At 36.3% G+C, this 19,247-nt stretch overlaps 1 protein-coding gene across 2 annotated transcripts in view; it reads left to right on the forward strand.

Moving 5' to 3' along the window:
• Spata6 (spermatogenesis associated 6) overlaps window positions 1-19,247 on the forward strand; it is a 94,693-nt gene that overhangs the window by 41,378 nt on the left and 34,068 nt on the right. The window contains exons 6-9 of one of the 2 annotated variants that reach the window (XM_028889111.2): window positions 1,497-1,577; window positions 5,577-5,870; window positions 9,904-9,991; window positions 16,676-16,713. In XM_028889111.2, coding sequence (XP_028744944.1) covers window positions 1,497-1,577; window positions 5,577-5,870; window positions 9,904-9,991; window positions 16,676-16,713 — 501 coding nt within the window. Of the gene's footprint in view, window positions 1-1,496; window positions 1,578-4,150; window positions 4,261-5,576; window positions 5,871-9,903; window positions 9,992-16,675; window positions 16,714-19,247 lie in introns of those variants that run through there. The other variant, XM_037202815.1, reaches the window with a different exon arrangement.

Raw genomic sequence — 19,247 nt, forward strand, 5'->3', positions numbered from 1 at the left:
TTTTGGGATTATTAGGCACCAGTGGTTCTGTCACTTTGCCCACACTTGAATGGGAATGTGTGTATAGACTGCCCTGTGCTTGCTGCACATGTGTACAGTGGGTGTTGTCATATAAATAGCTTGTCTCCCTAGTTCTTATGTCTTCTGACTCTGAAGAACTATTCTAGAAGCAATACTGATGTATAACCAAAGAACCTGACCTATGTGAGGATTCTTACATGCCAACACTGGATTTTAAACTGAGTTTGCAAAGTTGTAAAAGGTCAAGACTTCTTGCTTCCTTTTTTGGAGGGAAGGAGCATGAGCGTATTTTGCATGTAAGAAGAATGCAATTTATAGTCACAAGGAAAACTGCACATACATATTTAATACTCCTCCACTGAAAAAATAGCCTAGTTTTGAGTCTTTGAATGTGACCCTCATTTACCAAGTTTTAGAGAAATATGTATAACAGATCTCTAACAAGTGGGTGTAGTAGATATCATTGATATTGATTCTTAGGCAACTCAGATTTACCCTTTATAATGGATATGTTTTAAATTCTAAACTTAGTTGTTCACAGACAGGGTTTACAGAGGGCTTGGCCAGTGTCTGACTTCTATTGCATTGGGGAAAAGCTACCCAAGGGCTAGCTGACATGGTTAACAGTTGGTGTATGAATAATGTGGGCTCCCAGATGTTTCCTTGGATGCTTTGTAATTGTCCCTTCGAACTATCTCTTTTTCTCCATTTATCTCAAAATGGTTTAAGTTGATTATTGAAATGTTGGTAGAGATAGAACCTAGATTAATATCTACACCTGAATATAAAGTATATTATAAGAAAAAGGCTATAGAAAAATTTCAGAGACTTCCTCTGTCTGAAGGTTGCACAATTGGGAGTTATACATCCAAATGAGGCATCCAAACTATTCCATTAAAAAATTAATAGTGTGGAGGAGTGTAGGATGAACTTGAGGGATGAAGTAGAAGAGAAAAGTAATAGAAATTTATTTTAATTAAAATGTATTAAAATATAATAAGATTAAAATTTAATACACAGTTAAATATTATATATATTTGTAATAGACAATGGTGTTTTGATGTATGTAGAATTTCTGGAATGGCTAAATAGAGTTAATAATTACATCTTGATTATGTAGTTAAATGTCTTAAATTGTAAATGTAAAGATTGTTAAAATCAATTAAATACATCCACATATTTATGACTAATATATTATAATTTAAAATCTTCAAACACTTTGACAGAGAGACACTTGAAAATGAAAACAATTTTAAATTATTCCATAAAAGTAATATAATTGTTCCAGACCGAATCATTAGCAATGAAACTGCTAATTAGTAATATTTATCATTACTATGTTCTTCATAATAATAAAAAGATGAAACTAACAAATGAAGTACTCAGTCTTGAAAAGTATTTGTGATTTTAGATCCTGTTCTCACCACTGACTGTATCTTTTTAATATGTAAAAATACCATTTTTTAATCTTGCAGGGAATTGCTCCAAAGCTGGAATTTTCTACAACTTCAGTGATCACGGAATGTCTGATAAGCTCAAGGAAGTGCCGCACTCAGGTTAAAATAGTTAAACTGTTTAATGATCATGTGGCTCATGTGGATAGATGTGTGGCAGGCGTTATCCCTGTTGGCTGCATTTCCTCTCACCATCCCCTCAGTCTTTGGCTTAAGTAAAGCAGCTAGTAAAGTACTCGGCAGTTTGATGCATCATAGGAAACAGGAGAACACCAAGCTTAGCCCCATGGCAAAAGGCTCTGTGATATGTTTCCTTGGTTATTTACTTATTTTACATTATGAAAATTTTAATACAAGCAGCAGTCAAACTGCCTAAAAGAGATTGAGATCAGGAATTGCCAGAGAAAACTCAGCTGGAGACTTTCATATATTTTACAGAAGTTTCAGGTGACCGCAGAGAGGTCAAGGATACCTTTACGTGAATGTGGCTGAGTTCTCAGACTGGAGACTTGATGTTTATTGAGTGTGACTTCTTGAATGTGTCGAATTCCTAGAGGACTGCTGCTCAGTGCAGTGACCATACTTGTCCTGTCAGATCAATCAAGTTTGGGTATTCCAGCCTAAATAACTCACATTTGTGAAAATTTCCTTTAGTAAGCTTCTGCACCTATTGTTTCTCATATTCAATTCTTACTGGGCCACAGGGCAGTCTTCTGATGAACAAGTGACCTTGCCCATAGTTATCTCATCAATGCTGGCATCACTCATGTGCAGATCCATAATGGCCATGTTCTGATGAAGGGCTGGTAACATATAAAGCCCAGAGGATTCAATAGGGGCAGGAGAGGCCCAGGAATGGAAAGGGTGGAAAAGTAACTTGCTGAATTACAGTTTTAAAGCTAATTTTCTGAAGATAATAGCTGTGATCTAAGCTAAGAAAGGTGCAGTGAGTTTCCAGAGTACTGGAGGAAGTGTTATTTTGTTAGCCAGATATTTAGGATTCTAAAGCCAATCTGTACCTAATTAGTATTTACACACAGATGTTGGAAGTCTGGCCAGCCTTGCTTACCATGGGTGGGGAACCTTACTGACTGGTTTCTGAGATACTCAGTGTGCGCATTTGTAAACTGTTAAAAATGCTTTGCCCAGTATTCAGTTTTTCTTTCTGGATCATACTTAATGAATGATAGAAAAATCCTTTTTATTTTTTAATTCACATAGAAAAGCCTAAACTTTTCAAGTGTACAATATAAGAGCCCTTGTTAATGTAAGGCCCTCCCCTCAGTTACAGTTATTGCATTTTATGCACTTAGGACCTAATATTTTCTGAAAAATACTGATCTTTTCCTTTTACTTGTTTGGAATTGTCATTTGATTTTTACTAAACAAAGATGTAAGAGAGTAAGTTTTTATATTAGAAAGCATTTAAAACGGTGCTTTAGGGCCTGGGCTCAAATCCCTGCCAAGACTGAGAGGGTATGGGGGAAGAGAGAGGAGGGGAGGCGAGAGAAGAAAGAAAAGTAAAGAAGAAAGGATGAGAGAAGAATGGAAGGGAGGAAGGCAAAGGAGGAGGGCAGTACTGTTTTTAGATTATTTATGCTTTATGTTTGTCAGCAATTTAATGAATTGAAGAATCCAGGGTATTAAAGTGGATTTCCAGAGGAAAAATCATTTTCATTTCAATAATTCTTTTAACGTGTTTCAAAGTAGAATCTATTGTTATATAGTTAAATATTGACAGACTTTTCAGTATGTTGTTAAACATTGTTAAGGTGTAGGTTTTGCTGTATAACAATACCCGCTAACAGTGGTTTAAAGTTGCAAGTGCTTCTCAGTTCTGGGGGCTAAAGGATGATTCCTCCGGACTAGATTGGCTGGATAAGCCTGAAGGAGCTCAGGTATTTTTGCTCAAACCTGGCATTTGGCAGTTGTGTTTGAAGAGGGTGAAGATCATAAGACTCATCATCTAGCAGGCTGATAATTGTGGCTTCTTGCTTTAGGAAGAGTCTCAGGAAGAGTCAACAACTTTTTTAAAAACCTAGCCTTGTGACAGTGTCCTATTGATCAAAGGAAGTTGCACAGTCAAGCCAGTTTCATTCTGGAGCAGAAACTACCATGGTGTAGATGTAGGAAAGGAAATTATGGCAGTCATTTTGGCAACAGCTAATATTTTGAGTTTTAGTAGGCAAAACTAGGGGGCACTAAGGAATGGACATGTTTGGACACCATGCATCTGTAATGGATGCTATGAAATTTGTAACTTAATATGCATCATTATAAAAACTTTACTAAGGAAAGATGACTATGTATAATCAGAGGTGGGTATGTAAAAAGAAACTTAAGCATTACTTTATGAGTTTAGCTGTGGCAGGAAAACAAGGACAAGGAGCTAGAAGTCTAGGGATATGAGTGTTAATAATAGACATGGAGTAGAAGAAATAGGTTGAGGAAAGGAGATTTTTTTGTGTGTGTGAGCATGAGATCCTGTAGCTGCAGTGAATCTGTATAGAGGGGAAGTTCAAGACATGGTTGACAGAGGTAATTAAAGCTTAGCTAAAGGGACTGATTTCAGGAGGCAGATGTACATTTTGAGTGGTTTAGGAGACCTCAGAGACCTTTGTAGTTCTAGAATGTCTTCATCTGAGAGTCATTGTGATGCCATAGAGGTGGATGAGGGGAGAGGAGAGCTCTGATACACCCACTGGTGTCACTGCACTAGGGGGGAGAGGGTCCTGGAACATGCCTTGAAGGACAGGAGAAAGAAGATGACCTGATGGATTGGCCTGTATGGAACTTAGAGACTATTCTCATTAGAAATATGCTTATTTTTTTCTTTGTATCACTGAATTGAAAAATACCTGGCTCTTATTTTGATTCATATGTATATTTTAAGCACTTAGTCCTTGCACTAAGGGGTGGAGAGAGTGGAGAAGGAATTTGGGTTGGTAGTTTTCCAAGGGATTGAAATGAGGAAGACAAAGATTGTTAGCTTTTTTTTTTTTCCTAACCATATGACTCTAGAAAAGAAACATATTATTAACATCCAATCTAACTGTTAAGGCACTTGTAAGGCAGAGTGTAGCAGAAAGAAGGATTACCTGAATAGCAGCAAGTCGGAGCCATCTGAATTGTTTTTATTTTTATTATATTTTATTTTAGACAAGGTCTCACTTAGGGTGCCCAGCCTGACTGAAAACTCCGGGGCTCCAGAAGCCTTCTTGCCCCAGTCTCCCATGTAGCTAGATGTGTAGTTATATGCCACTGAGCCCAGCTCAGATTTATTTTTAAAAATTCTAGGCTGATATCATATTTATAAGAAGATGGAAGTACTAGTTATTAAAGTTTATAATCTATCTTTTGTGCATCTTTAGTTTTATAAAAAAAAATATAGGGCCAGAAGTAACATGGTATTTTTGTCTGTCATTGAATTGTCAAATTATGACGTGGACCTTATACTCCTATATATCTTATGTAATTCAAGTAAAACACTTCAGCAAAATGTGTAGTGCTTTAGAATCTGTTTTGTACATGTGTTATAGATAATTATAACATGAATAAGCCTTATTGTTTTGGTAGTTTTCTTCATGATTTCACAACTAGCTAGCAAGTGTACTTTTAGACAAGGGTCTTTTATTGCCTAGGCTCAAACTGCTTCAGCATCCTACGCAGGATCACAGATGTGTGTGACTACACCACATTAGACATGGGCTCTTTAAAATTATATGTAGTTCTTTTAAACTTTGTAGCCCATTACTTGAATATGTAAATATAAGCAATAAATATTGTTTGCATTAGCTTACTGAAAATGTTTTTGACTTATTTTGAAAATAAGTTTATTTCTTGGAATTTTATTAGTGATTAAGCATTGGCTTTTAATTTTCATTAAGCCCATGTTAGACTTAAGGACGTTTGATACAATAAACCTTATTAACTAGGAGATTATGGATTTGATTTCTCCCGTGTCAGTGTGAATGATGATAGATCCAGGTGGCTTTGATAGCTTTTGTGTACCCTTGAGTTACTCTTAAAAGTTCTTTCCTCTCTGTAGAGTTTTAAAAGTGCCTTCTGCCCACATGAACATTTATTTTCATTTATGTTTAGGATAAATTTACTTACCATTCAGCTCCAGTTGAAAAATCTCACGGCAGACCGCAATGCAGATCATCAAGATCACAGAAGAAAAAGTCCAAGTCACCCGAGAGGAATAAATACTGCATAAACACCAAGAACTACGAACAGCCTACGATATCGTCAAAGTCGCACTCTCCTTCTCCCTACACAAAGAGACGGATGTGTGAGCTCTCCGAAGACACCAGGCGGCGGCTGGCCCATTTAAATCTGGGACCCTATGAATTTAAAAAGGAAACAGATAAGCCTCCATTTGTGATTAGACATGTATGTGCTCATAAGAATTTCCACTTAAAACTTGTCAAATCTATTCTGGCACTAAAATATTATGCTGAAATGGATTTTAATAAGTAGCTCATATGAATAGTTTTCTTTCTTGAACTCTTAGCCAGCAGCTAAAAGTAGAAAATTAACTTAAAACCAAAGGACATGCTTTTTGTTCCTCCTTTATGACTTTAATACTGACAGAGATCAAACTCCATTATGATGCCATGTCGAGACTTCAAAGTACCCATTCCCTCTCACCTTACACAGTGGGCAGTGCTCTAACTCTACAATTCAACTTGGCTGTAATTGACATTGATATTAAAATGCCAAAGTAGGATTTTAAAAGAGAAAACAAAGTTTCCTATAAAAAGGAACCCATTCTAGACTTTTGAAAAATGACAGTGGAAGTAGATGTCCTTTGAGACGGAGTCCTTGGGGAAAGTGTTAGATCCTGAATCTTTGAAGCCAGCCCTTATTTGATAGGCATGCATAAGAGGGCCTTTGGATTAAGGTTAACGTAGTTTTAATATCTTTCTATGCACAGCCTCATGTTATGATGGAAGTTAGAGCTTTGTGTCCATGACAGATTGACTTTGGTTAAACTGGAGTGCTTGTAGTCAGAACACTCCATCATGACCTGCCTCAGTTTCTTGAAGTTTTGTAAAGTACCTGTACCTTAAAATCCACTCTGCCAAAATATTCCTTATTAGCAAAACCACTTTGCCTTTGCATATATACTAATAATAAATTTCTATGTTTCAATGCTTGTAGAAGCAAATGTTTACTTTTTCTAAATTCTAAAGCACCCATCTATTTTAGAACTATTATTTGGTTTTTTTTTTTTTTTTTTTTTTTTGGTTTTTCAAGACATGGTTTCTCTGTGTAGCTTTGCGCCTTTTCCTGGAACTCACTTGGTAGCCCAGGCTGGCCTCGAACTCACAGAGATCCGCCTGCCTCTGCCTCCCGAGTGCTGGGATTAAAGGCGTGCGCCACCACCACCCGGCTAGAACTATTATTTGGAATACACTCTTTTGGAAGTCAAACAATTTTTTTGGATATAACCACATACTCCAAAAGTTCTGAGTTTTCTCTCTGACATCCTTTAAAAACAATTAAGTTATGCAACATTTCGTGTCATTTTTATGTTTTGCCTGTAAATTAATTTTTTATTCTTTCAAACTAAATTAGTGATTTTTAAATTAAAAACTACTAACTATACATTTTTTATTTATAAAATTATAGTGTAATAGATACTTCCATCTGGTAACATTTATTAATGATATTCTTGTTTATCTAATTTGATCACAAGTTTGGTCCTGTTGAACATTGTTCAGAGAACAGTTTGCCTATATTGCTAATGGAAATTTGAGAATGCCTTTAATACCATCCATAATTACAAATTAAATGAAAAAAGAAAGGATATATTATCTTCTAATTTAAAGGAAAAAAATCAGTTGCTTCTTACTTAAAATGCTTGTATATAGCAGTCACAGGTTGTCTGTAGCTCTTCATCTAAAAGCATGATCACAACCTTGTGAAATTTTTGCCATCCATGTTGCCATGTTAACTAGTGTTGTGATTATCCAGATCTTGGTTATGTAACCATGCTGTTAAGGGCTGAGTGAGGTGGTGCACACCAGTCCCAGTACTGGAGAGGCAGAGGAAAGTGGATCTCTGTGAGTATAAAGCTAGCCAGGTCTACGTAGCAAGTTCCAAGACAGCCAAGGATATATAGTAAGACCCTTTGTCAAAACAACAACAACAAACAACAAAAACAAAAACCGTAATTTTTATTTAAGAGGTTTCCCTGCTGTGGATATCACTCTATATAAATAAAACACTGATGGCCAGTGGCCAGGCAGGAAGTATAGGTGGGACAAAGAGAGAGGAGATTTGGGGAAACAGGAAGAAGGAGGAGAGAGACACTGCAGCCACCGCCAGGATAAGCAGCATGTAAAGACGCTGGTAAGCCACCAGCCACATGGCAAGGTATAGATTTATAGAAATGGGTTAATTTAAGATATAAGAACAGTTAGCAAGAAGCCTGCCATGGCCATACAGTTTATAAGTAATAAAAGTGTCTGAGTGATTATTTTATACGTGGATTGTGGGACTACGGGACTTGGTGGAACCTGGAGAGAAGCCCTCCAGCAACATTTCCCTCTCAGCTTTTCAGTGAATAGAAGTGCATACTTCAAAGTACATGTAAAAAATGTCTTTATTATTGAGTAGGCATTGGATTTAGAGGGGATTTAGGGACAAACAACCATTAATGGTTTCAGAAGTCTTTTGCTACAAGAAGTTTAGTCTAATGCACACATACAAAAACCTGAAGAAAGGAACAATACCTGGTCTGAAAGACAATCCTAATAAGTGGCTTTCAGAAATCAGTTAATAAACTCAAGCTGTATTGATTGGTGCAATTGTCCTAGAGGAGTCAAACAGCCATTTTTTCACTTAGGGCTATAAGGAATGTTTTCTCTTTTGTGGTTTTGCACACACACACACACACACACACACACACACACACACACACACAGATGCAGAGAGAGAGAGAGAGAGAGAGAGAGAGAGAGAGAGAGGAGAGAGAGAGGAGAGAGAGAGAAGAGGTGAGATAGTTGTTAACATTTCAACAGTTTTAAAGTGTACAATTCAGTGGTGCAAAGGGGATTTACACGTGATACATTAAGAACGTCCCATTGGGAACCACGTGCTCATGAAGTGCTCCCCATTCTACCTGTCCCACTGAAACTCCTAGTCTTTTTGTCTCTATGAGGTTGCCCGTTCTGCCTTTCCATGTAAATAGAGTCAAACAAGTTTTCTTAGCACAACTCACTGATGTTGCATGTGTTTGCGCCTGAATTTTATTACTGAGTAATATTACATAGTATGGCTATCTGTCTCTTTTTGTTTATATATCATGTCCGTTGATAGATGTTTGTGTTGCTTGCACTCTTGACCACTATAAACAATGCTTTAGTGAGCAGCATGTGTACAAGTGTTTGAATAAACATTTGTTTTCAATGCTTTGGGGTAAAGACCTAGGAGTAGACCTGCTTTATCATGTGGCAATTGTATATTTAACACAAAGACTTGCCAAAGTGTTCCTCAGAGTGGCTGCATAATTTGCATTCCTGTCAGCTATGCAAGAGGGTTACAGTTTCCCTACATTTTTCACAAGCACCTAAGCACTCCCCTCTCTCATTGTGGTAGTGAGGGTTAAAGCTAGGGCCTCTTAGGTACAGGTCTGCTTAATTTTCTCTATAGTCCTCTTGTAAGTGTGAGTGGCATCTCATTGTGGTTTGATTAGCTTTTCTCCAGTGACTGATGATGTTAAGCATATCCTCATGTATTGGTGAATATCCTTAAAATGTCTACTCAAGTGTTTTGCTCATTTTATATCTTTTCTTTATTGCTATTGTTAGCTTGTAGGAATTCTTCATATGATGTAGGTAATAATCTCTTATGAGATACAAGATCTTCATTTTTGTTAGCCCAAGTTAACTTTTCACTCTTTTTATTGTTCTTTGATTCACAGAAGGTTTAGTTTTGGTCAGCAGACCCATCTTTTGATACACTTACATCACTGTGACATTTTTATTTTTATTTAGAAAATATGGTTGACCTTTCTTATTTGTCCACTATAAAGTACTCAGCAAAGCTACGGCACTGCTTGAATTTCATGTGTGTGCTAAGACAGGTTTGGCAGACTTTTTCTAAATAAGACAAAGTAGGTTGCTTTAGGATGTTTTTATTTTTATTTTTGTCACTTTGTAGTCAAAACCAAACTTGGAAACAGGGTAGTAAGTATTTAAATGCAAATCTGTTCTTTTTTTGGTGGCATTTAATTTTAGCTCTGTTGAAAAGTGCATAGTAAATAAGTGATTAAACTCTGACTTTGGAACACAGAAGCACTGTGGAATTCACCTGCTGTGTGGCATATGCTCTCTAGTTGCTTAGCAATGCTGTAAGACTGAGAATGGGAATGGAAGGTTGACACACTCTTTCACATTGCAAATCCCCTTTCTTCTAGGTTGATCCCCCAAGTCCCAGGGCTGATACTTTTTTTGGATCACCTGGCAGAGACTGTGAACGAGATGGATGGGCCCGGATGCACAGTGGTAAGGGGAAGCTTTCTTTTTCCCACTCTAGTTGCTTGAGCTAATGTCATGCCTTACCTTGGCACTGATTAATGAAAACACATTTTTTTGCTGCATTATTAGATATTATGATAAAGCTTTTTACAACTAGAAAGAAATTGGATTTCTGTACTATTAAAACATATTATTCTTATAGATTAAAATGAATATTAAATAAATTTTCACATTAAATACTATACTACATTTTAGTAAATATAACTTGTGTACTACTCAACATTTTCTACATTTATTTGACTATGAAACATTTCTCATTTAACATGTTAATTTATATAATAGATTTTGAGAAACACTAAGTGAAATAACTCAGTGTTATGGGTTTGGAATATATATATATATATCCCAATATATATATATATATATATGATTGAATACTTAACCCTACCACTTATTTATATACATATAGTGTTTTTAACCTCTTTAATAATGAGTTTATCATTAAAGATTAGAAATAACATGGGAAATGTTACCATGAAAAGTGTGTGAGCATACACACTTAGTAAATAACAAATATTGTTAGCAAAAACAATATTTCTGAAATGATGAATTCTTTAGATTTAATTTATAAGAAAATGTTTTAATTGTTAGCCCTAGTCAATTTGGTGAAATAAATTTAAGTTCAATGTGAAGTTTTTTTTTTTTTGGTTGTTTTTTGAAGACGCTTAGATGACATTATATATTGAAGAATATTTGAATATTAATATCAGTAGACAGTGGCTAGTAGCTCAGCAAGTCTTCACTGGCAACCTTTAACATTAATTTCCTACACTCTGAGAAAGTCATAGTAGATGAAAACTGATATAAGCGGAAGAAAAATGGAATTGTAACATGCAGTGAGCTTGGATACATTCCAATTCTGGCTGTACTGTATACTTTCTTTTAAGTGAGGAAATAAAATACTCTTTTTAGAGAACATGTTTTGTTTTTGTTTAAGGACTGATAAGAAATATGGACTTTGGTTAAACTTGAATGTTTATAGTCAGAATATTTGATGGAACACTGTCTACGTATACTCATAGTTTCTTGAATTTGTCTCTTTCTGCTGTTGGTTTTTACTCTTTGCTCTTTTGGCTCTTTGGGGGGCCTGCCACCCAGCTCCTGAATATATATGCATGGAGGCTTATTCTTAATTGTAAATGCTAAGCCTTAGCTTGGCTTGTTTTTTGCCAGCTTTCTTTAACTTTAAATTATTCCATCCCTTTTGCCTCTGAACTTTTTCCTTTTCTTCCTTTGGTATATCTTACTTTCACTCTTACTCTGTGGCTGGCTATGTGGCTGGCTGGCTGGCCCTTAGCATCCTCTTCTTGTTTTCTTGCTCTTTCTTCTTCTCCTCCTCCCAGATTCCTTCTTCTATTTATTCTCTTTGCTTGCCAGCCCCACCTATCCTTTCGCCTGTCTTGTTATTGGCCATTCAGCACTTTATTAGACCAGTCAGGTGTTTTAGACAGGCACCGTAACACAGCTTTACAGAGTTAAACAACTGCAACATAAAAGAATGCAACACATCTTTGCATCATTAAGCAAATGTTCCAGAGCATAAACACATTTTTTTTTTGTTTTTTTGTTTTTTGTTTTTTGAGACAGGGTTTCTCTGTGTAGCTTTGTGCTTTTCCTGGAACTTGCTCTGTAGACCAGACTGGCCTCTAATTCACAAAGATCCGCCTGCCTCTGCCTCCCGAGTGCTAGGATTAAAGGTGTGCGCCACCACTACCGGGCCTGTAACATATCTTAAAATAATATTCTACAACATCTTTCTTTTTGTTGCTCCCCTTCCTTTCCCTCTCTCCTTCCTTCTTTTTGTTTTGTTTTTTTAGACAGGGTCTTTTTAAATATCTCTACTGTCCTGGAACTCACTCTGTAGACCAGGCTAGCCTCAAACTCACAGAGTTCCTCCTGCATCTGCTTTCCAAGTGCTAGGATCAAAGATGTGTACTACCATGCCCAACTTGAATTTTTATAAAGTATTTCTATCATAATAGGCATTCTTTATCAATATATCTTTTATAGAGAGAATTGTGGATCATGTGAAAATTAAATACAAATGTACCCTGTTTTCCCTCTTGGCAGAAACATGACATAGAAAATGGGCTGTATGAATGAGGGAAGGGGAAGTAACTTCCATGTAGAGGTGTGTTGGGGAAGATTTGCTTGTAGTGCTACGTGCTTGACTGGGACATTTGTCGGCAATATGGTTATTGTCCCTGATGTCCCAGATGAAGACATTAGCTGTCTCTGTAAAAGTACATTGAGGATACCAACATGAGTTACAACGATATTATTTTGGTGTCTTTTCATGCAAAAGTAGAAACAGTACAAAGAGTTTCTATATCCCTCTTGCTCAGCACCCATAGATAACATTTGCTTTCATTCTCTCCTATATTTTTCTTTCTCCTCTACTTTTCTCCCCATCCCCAAATGTGCCTTACATAAATTGTCTCAGCAAGAACATTAATATTGCCTGGACTGTAGCCCCTAAAAATTTACATCTTGAGTGGTGCATGTTTGTATTCCCAGTACTTGAGAGGTAGTTGTAGCAGGATCAGGGGTCCAAGACAAATCTTTCTACATAGCAAATTTGAGGTCATCTTTGGCTACATGAAACCATGCCTCAAAAAATAAAAATAGACAAAAGAAAACAATCAAAAATAATATACAGTTTGTATGTTGAAGTCCAAACCCCACTGATGGCAGTTAGCAGTGGTGCTTTTGGCATTTAGGTTTAGAAGAGATTGTTAGGCCGGGCGTTGGTGGCGCACGCCTTTAATCCCAGCACTCGGGAGGCAGAGCCAGGTGGATCGCTGTGAGTTCGAGGCCAGCCTGAGCTACCAAGTGAGCTCCAGGAAAGGCGCAAAGCTACACAGAGAAACCCTGTCTCGAAAAACCAAAAAAAAAAAAAAAGAAGAGATTGTTAGAGTTGGGCCCCATGATATGATTAGTGCCTTGTAAGAAAGGAAAAGACCAGTGTCTTTCTCACTGTCATATTAGGACTCAGCTAGAAGGCAGCATCTGCAATCCAGAAAGAACGGTGTCACCAGAACTTGGTCTCCTGTGTCTAGCCTTCTGAACTATAAGAAACAAATTCCTATTGTTTGAGCCTTTTAGCCTGTACTTCATTATGGTGGCTCCAGTAGAGAGATGCAGACATCATTTTCTGTCTTATAATCCATTTATCTTTTTTGAAGCCTCTGTCATTTTTCTTAACAAAATTAAGTTAAGCCCATCTTTATATGATTATTGTGAGGATGAACTGTGTCACCGTTGCCTTAAAAAAATCATCCTATAAAACTGTCTAACCACAGGTTCTTGGTCTCCCTGACACTGCCAAGTTTGGGTTCCATATCATGGACCAGGCCTAAAGTTCAATTAAAAAGTCTTTGGTTACTCATACAACATTCCTGCCACTGTTACACCAAGGAGAAAGTCTTGTCAGGCAGATCATTGTTATAGATCCCAGAGTTCATAGTTGGGTGAGATTGATAATTTGGAAGCCTCTTTTATGAAAGCCAGTTCTATACAAGATTGCAACCTTTTACTCACTTTGAAGTTTACTTGATGTCTATTGTGTTTAAGTCAAACAGATTAAAAATGGTATTATAAATCCTAAAATTCCATATCAAGTTAGCAGCAACACATAGTAACATTTCTCATTCAAATAGCATGTAGGCATCACGTATCTTATTAGCAAAGTGCCTTATTTTAAATGTTTTAGCTTTCACTTAGCTACATTCCTCTTTTGTTTTCTCGTAGAGCTATAGCAATTCAACAGCCATTTCTAGAAGTCTTTACTTGTTTCTTTTTTTCTTTTATAATTTAACATCTTCACATTATCTGGCCATATTTTGTATACCATAAAATTTATGTTTTAGTGAACAGATATTTTAATACATTTTCATATATATATGAAATTGTCACTATAATCCATTTATAGAGACTTTCTGTTGTATCCAAAGCTTCCTTACCCTCTTTTACAGCTCCCCACACTCACATTTTCAGCTCCTACAGTGTCCACACATTTTGGTTATTACTAGTAAGGCCACTGTGAGGATGTGCCTTGAACCTTTCATGTCGACCAATGCTTCCACTCCTCTTGGATAGATAGGAATAGAATTTCTGATTCATATGCTGAACTTACCAAAGTTTTGAAATTTACATTATTTTCCAAAGTGGCTACACTGTTTTATAATCTTACCATTAGTATATGACATTTCTAGTCTCACTACATCCTTAACAACACTTGATGTTGGGTGTATAGTCCAGTCCTAAAAATGAAAATGATAAAAATATATAGTTGGCTTTCTGTGTATACAGGCTCTGCATTCACAGTTTAACAAACCACAGATCCAAAATATTTGACAGAAAAAAAAAGTGACTGTGCTAAATATGTACAGGCCTTTCTTTATTGTCATTATTTCTGAAACAATATAGGAGCCATTCACATAGCATCTACAGTGCATTTATATCGGAGCTAATCTTGAGGCTGTGCAAAGTGTTCAAGAGGGTGTACATAAGGAACTTATCTTTCTCCTTATGTCCTGGTCTTCTCTTTCAGGACCCTATCACTGAAGAATGACCTGCTAGTCTAGTTCAGATACTGAATTCCAGTTTTATTTTTTAAACCTGGATGTCCTAGTTTTGCTTGTAGTTGTAGGGAGTGAGTTATTCAAAAACAGTTCATTTTGCTTGATGAAGATTCTCAGGAGAGCAGAAGCCAGACTTAATATATTGAGTGGGCATTAGATAAGGGACAATGGATGGGAGATGATAAAGGATGGAATAGTATAAGCTCTTTGAATCTTCAAGCAGATATACAGCACAGGAAATTTTGTAATAAGTAATACAACTTACAGAACAAGGTTCATGTCTATGGCATTATGACAAGGAAGGTAGTAGCATCCTTTGTAGTGGAGCATCATGTAAGTTGCCAAAATAGAGTTTAACACATAGGAAATTTAGCTATAATGGTTAGGCTGGGGCTTGAGAATTACTATGAAAAGAAAGAATGAGTTCATACAGAAATACTAAATTTTACATTAAAACTCTCTAAATCCTTGCTTGAGGTCATATTTGGTCCCTAGGAAATGAATCATATGAGCCCTTAGGCAGGGTTCAGCTATGGAAAGAAAAAGATGTTGAGGCTGATTTATTACAGGAGTCCCACTGTGAATAGTTCTTTTTCCTTTTAATTCATTCTTCTCTCACACAATACACCCCAACTGCAGTTTCCTCCCCCTCAACTCCCAGTGCTCCCCCGCCCCCACGCTGCATATCCTCTCTCACCCAGATCCACTCCCTGCAATATCTCCCCACAATGATTCATTAGAAATGAATGGATCTGGTTTTCTTTCCAGAAATTCAAAGCCAGCATTGAAGGAAATGGTTTCTGATTGCTAGTAACTGCTTAGCATTTGATTCTTTCAATTGTCTGTCATATCTGTTTGGTTAATAAATCCATAATTTGGTGTCAGCTTTTTTGAGACTATATATACTTTTATTCCCCTGTATTATTTTGTTTATAAGAAAATCTTCTCTCGTTATATTTACAGAAGAAGCATTGAACTAACTGAAGACCTTAGCTTTATTGCTTATTAGATAGGAAGCCGGTCTCTTAATATGTAAAGTACAAGTAATAATCACTCATAATACTCTACTAGGCTACCTGTGTTACTGTACAAAATTATTGTGGAATTCTTGGTTCAATAAGAAAATGACAGTGACATAGTCTGCATTTATGGAGCTTCAGAAAGCCAAGATCAAGATGCTGGGAAGGTAGATTATCATCTATCATGCACCATATAGTCACATGACTGTGTAGGGGAGGAGAGAGGGAAAAGATGCAGCAAGAAAGAGAGTGAATAAGAACAGGGTTCCTGGTGTCTCTTTTCCAAAAACACAGATCATGTCTTGAGGCCCACTGTCATGACCTCGTCTAAACCCTATCGCTTCCCTGAAAACCACTACACTGGGAGTGAGGGCTTCACGGAATATGTAGCCTGACTGGAAAAATATATCTACAGTGACACAATTAGAAAGTGAGCCCAAGCTTGCTTGAATTAGAATTTGATATTGGAGTTAGTCATCTTTGTGCCTTTAATTTTACTTTAATCATTAGCAATTACAGTAATATATAACTTTTAACAATGTTATAAAAGAAGGACAGCAGACAAATTTGGAATCTTGACCTTAAAGTTTAAGGAAAACAATTGGTACCATAGAGTCAGTGTTGGAATCTGAAGTATGCAGTGAGAGCTTCTCACCACTGAAGTCTGCATTTTCCCTATGCCCCACCATAGATATAAAGAGCATTTTATGATAAACTGGCTTAGGGACTGAAATCACACATTTTTTGAATACTCATTGGTTTACTGAAGAATTATTCTTGTGTCTCTGTAAAACTTGCTACTCTAATGAAAAGAGCATTTGTAAGATCACTGACCTGCTGAAGAACTGACATGTTTGTTATAGCCTGTTGGGGTGGGTTGTTGTCTTAGTGTGTTAACACTGCTGAGGGATTTTAAAGTGTTTTGGAAATCTGCTGCTGTATGACCTGGGTTTGAGAAATGTTGATGATACTAAAAATCATAGCTGAAGCCAATTCCTTACCTTTCTGATGTTGCATGTTGATCCTTTGTCCCGTAAAATCTTTTCCAGATCATCCTCACTTTTGCTGCAGATCCAAGGATTATAAGGTGTGTCAAACCAATTATATTATGACAACTGCTCTGGTTTTCAGACAGCATAAGTATATTCCTGATATACAAATTCTTATGGAAATTATCATTTATTTTATAAAATAATGTGCAAGCAATAATTGACACAGCATGGAATGTCACGGTTTTGGTGGCTGTACCAAGGGGTGCAATATCCCTTCACTGAATGTCTTCCTACAGGTATGCTGTGGGTTTCATTATCCATTTGGACCAGTTGTTGAATTTAATTGCTAGTGTGTGTCTGCATGTGTGTGTGAGGGGGGAAGGAGAGACATTACACACAAATGTGTGTGTGCACATAAACATTGATTTGTGTAATATATGTGTATTTAATGCATATATGTAATATGTGTGTACACACATGCATTTGTCTGTGTAATATGTGTAATATGTATTTAATACATATATGTGACAAATTATATATAGGTATACACACCTATATGTTTTTGCATACATACATGCACACACAGATGAGATAGCATCATGCCAAATATCCTACATGGAATAAAGAGGCTTCCTTAGTTATTCTAAAGGAAGACTTTCTTTATTCATTTCCTTTAAATAATGCTCCACAGTTTATAATTATATATTTTCATCTTTCTTTGCAGTCATCTTCCTTTATTAACCAATAAGTATTAGGCTATCAAGTGTTTTATTGATTTTGCTTATTAATAATTGCTATTATTCTTAATAATTGCTATTATTATAATATGATATGCATTATACATAATATAATATGTAAATTGTGAGTAGATTGATAAAACAACCAGATATGCAAAGAATGGGATAAAATTTTGCATGGCACTAATCTGGCTGTAAGTTCAGTAGTTAATTTAAAGATAGATGTGAAGACTCTTTTCCTAATGTGTTCTACTAAGAACCGCACTTCAAAGCATCTTTAATCTCCTATCTTCCTCTAGATTCATTACTTTTAGGGCTTTTCTTGGAGACAGTGAGTGGTGAGTAAATTCACAGATTATATCTGTATCCAGGATGGAGATTTTCATGGAACTGCATTTATCATATCGACTATAGAAAGAATAAAAGATTAGTTCTGTGGGCAAATAGTAGTTGACTGATAAATACTTAAATAGTAGAAAAATAGGGGATTTCAACAAGAAAATAACTATAACTTGTGGAGTGTTCCAGAGAGTTTATAGAAAAGGACACTAATTTTGAGGCCCCAGGTGACATATAGGGAGAGACAAGGGAGTCTGCAAAAGGGAAGCAACATGTTGGATATTGGAGAAAAGAGAAATTATTGATGGATTTGAACGTAAGGTGTGTGTGAAGGATGAGGCATCCTTTCTATCCCCAAGGTTGCCCCATACCCAGTACAGATTCTGTCTCCTCATTGACAGTTTTAGATTTTCAGTCTTGATCTGCTCTTTTGGACAAATTATACTCTCTTTACTGTGGATGCATAATAATCAACTTTTCTCATCAATACTCTTCTTTTAGTCCCATTTCTGTTTTACTGTTTACACCATACTGAACCAGTGTTGTGCTCCTTTTTTGTGTGTGCAGTTGTGCCTTTTTTTGTGTGTGTAGTAGGTGCTTATTTAATAAACTGATTCTCATTGGGGATGGCATCTTCAAAGGGATATTTTGAGTATTTATGGTCATATTATTATAATTACATACAGAAAGTTGTTTGGTGTATGCTGAGCTGAGCTGACAGATGATCTGCAAAGAGTAGGATGATTTGAAATAAGATTTATTTCATATCACATATGGCTTTTAGAACCTTCACAGAATATTAAACAGGTAAAAAGCAGATTGGTAATTATCACAATGTAGAGTTTTATATTTACACAGAACCAGTGAGTTTTTTATATTGTTTTAAGGTACATTTTATCATAGGAGTACTTGTATACAATTACAATTTGTTTCTTTAAAACCATATACTGTGATTTTTATTTTTTAAAACTAGTGGAAGTACAATATATTGTTTTTTCCTAAAGTTTGTATGAAGTGTATTGTAATTTAATTGTTTTTGTTGATTATTCCAAGTTCCAAAGCATATGAGTATGCATGTGTGAGTGTGCCAGCACACACACACACACACACAAGCATGCACACACACACTTATGTGCACACACACATGCATCACAAACACTCCATTGTGTGTCATCTCTTCCTCCTTTCACCATCATACTCAGAAGAATGCTGCCTCTCCTCCTTACTGTTACTTTGGAAGTGCTTGGAAATAAGAAGCTATTATACTGAAATTGAGAAGCATTCCAATTTTAAAAAAAAAGAAAAGAAAAGGGATAGAAAAATGCCCTGACTCAACAGTATAAGAAAAAGAACTTCCAAAGATAATACGAGTTTGTTTTGTGTTGGCCATCTACTGCTGGACCTGGGGTGTATCCTTAAGAGTAGCTTGTTTCCCAGTGAGACTCCCTTGAAGAAAACTAGTCTTTCATTTGCAAATGCTTCAATTGGAGATAGCTTCAGGGTTAGGAATGGGGGCATGTGTCTACTTCACTTCATTCTAGAATCCCATCTAG

This window comes from Peromyscus leucopus, chromosome 2 (assembly GCF_004664715.2).
Source record: "Peromyscus leucopus breed LL Stock chromosome 2, UCI_PerLeu_2.1, whole genome shotgun sequence".
Lineage (NCBI taxonomy): Eukaryota > Metazoa > Chordata > Mammalia > Rodentia > Cricetidae > Peromyscus > Peromyscus leucopus.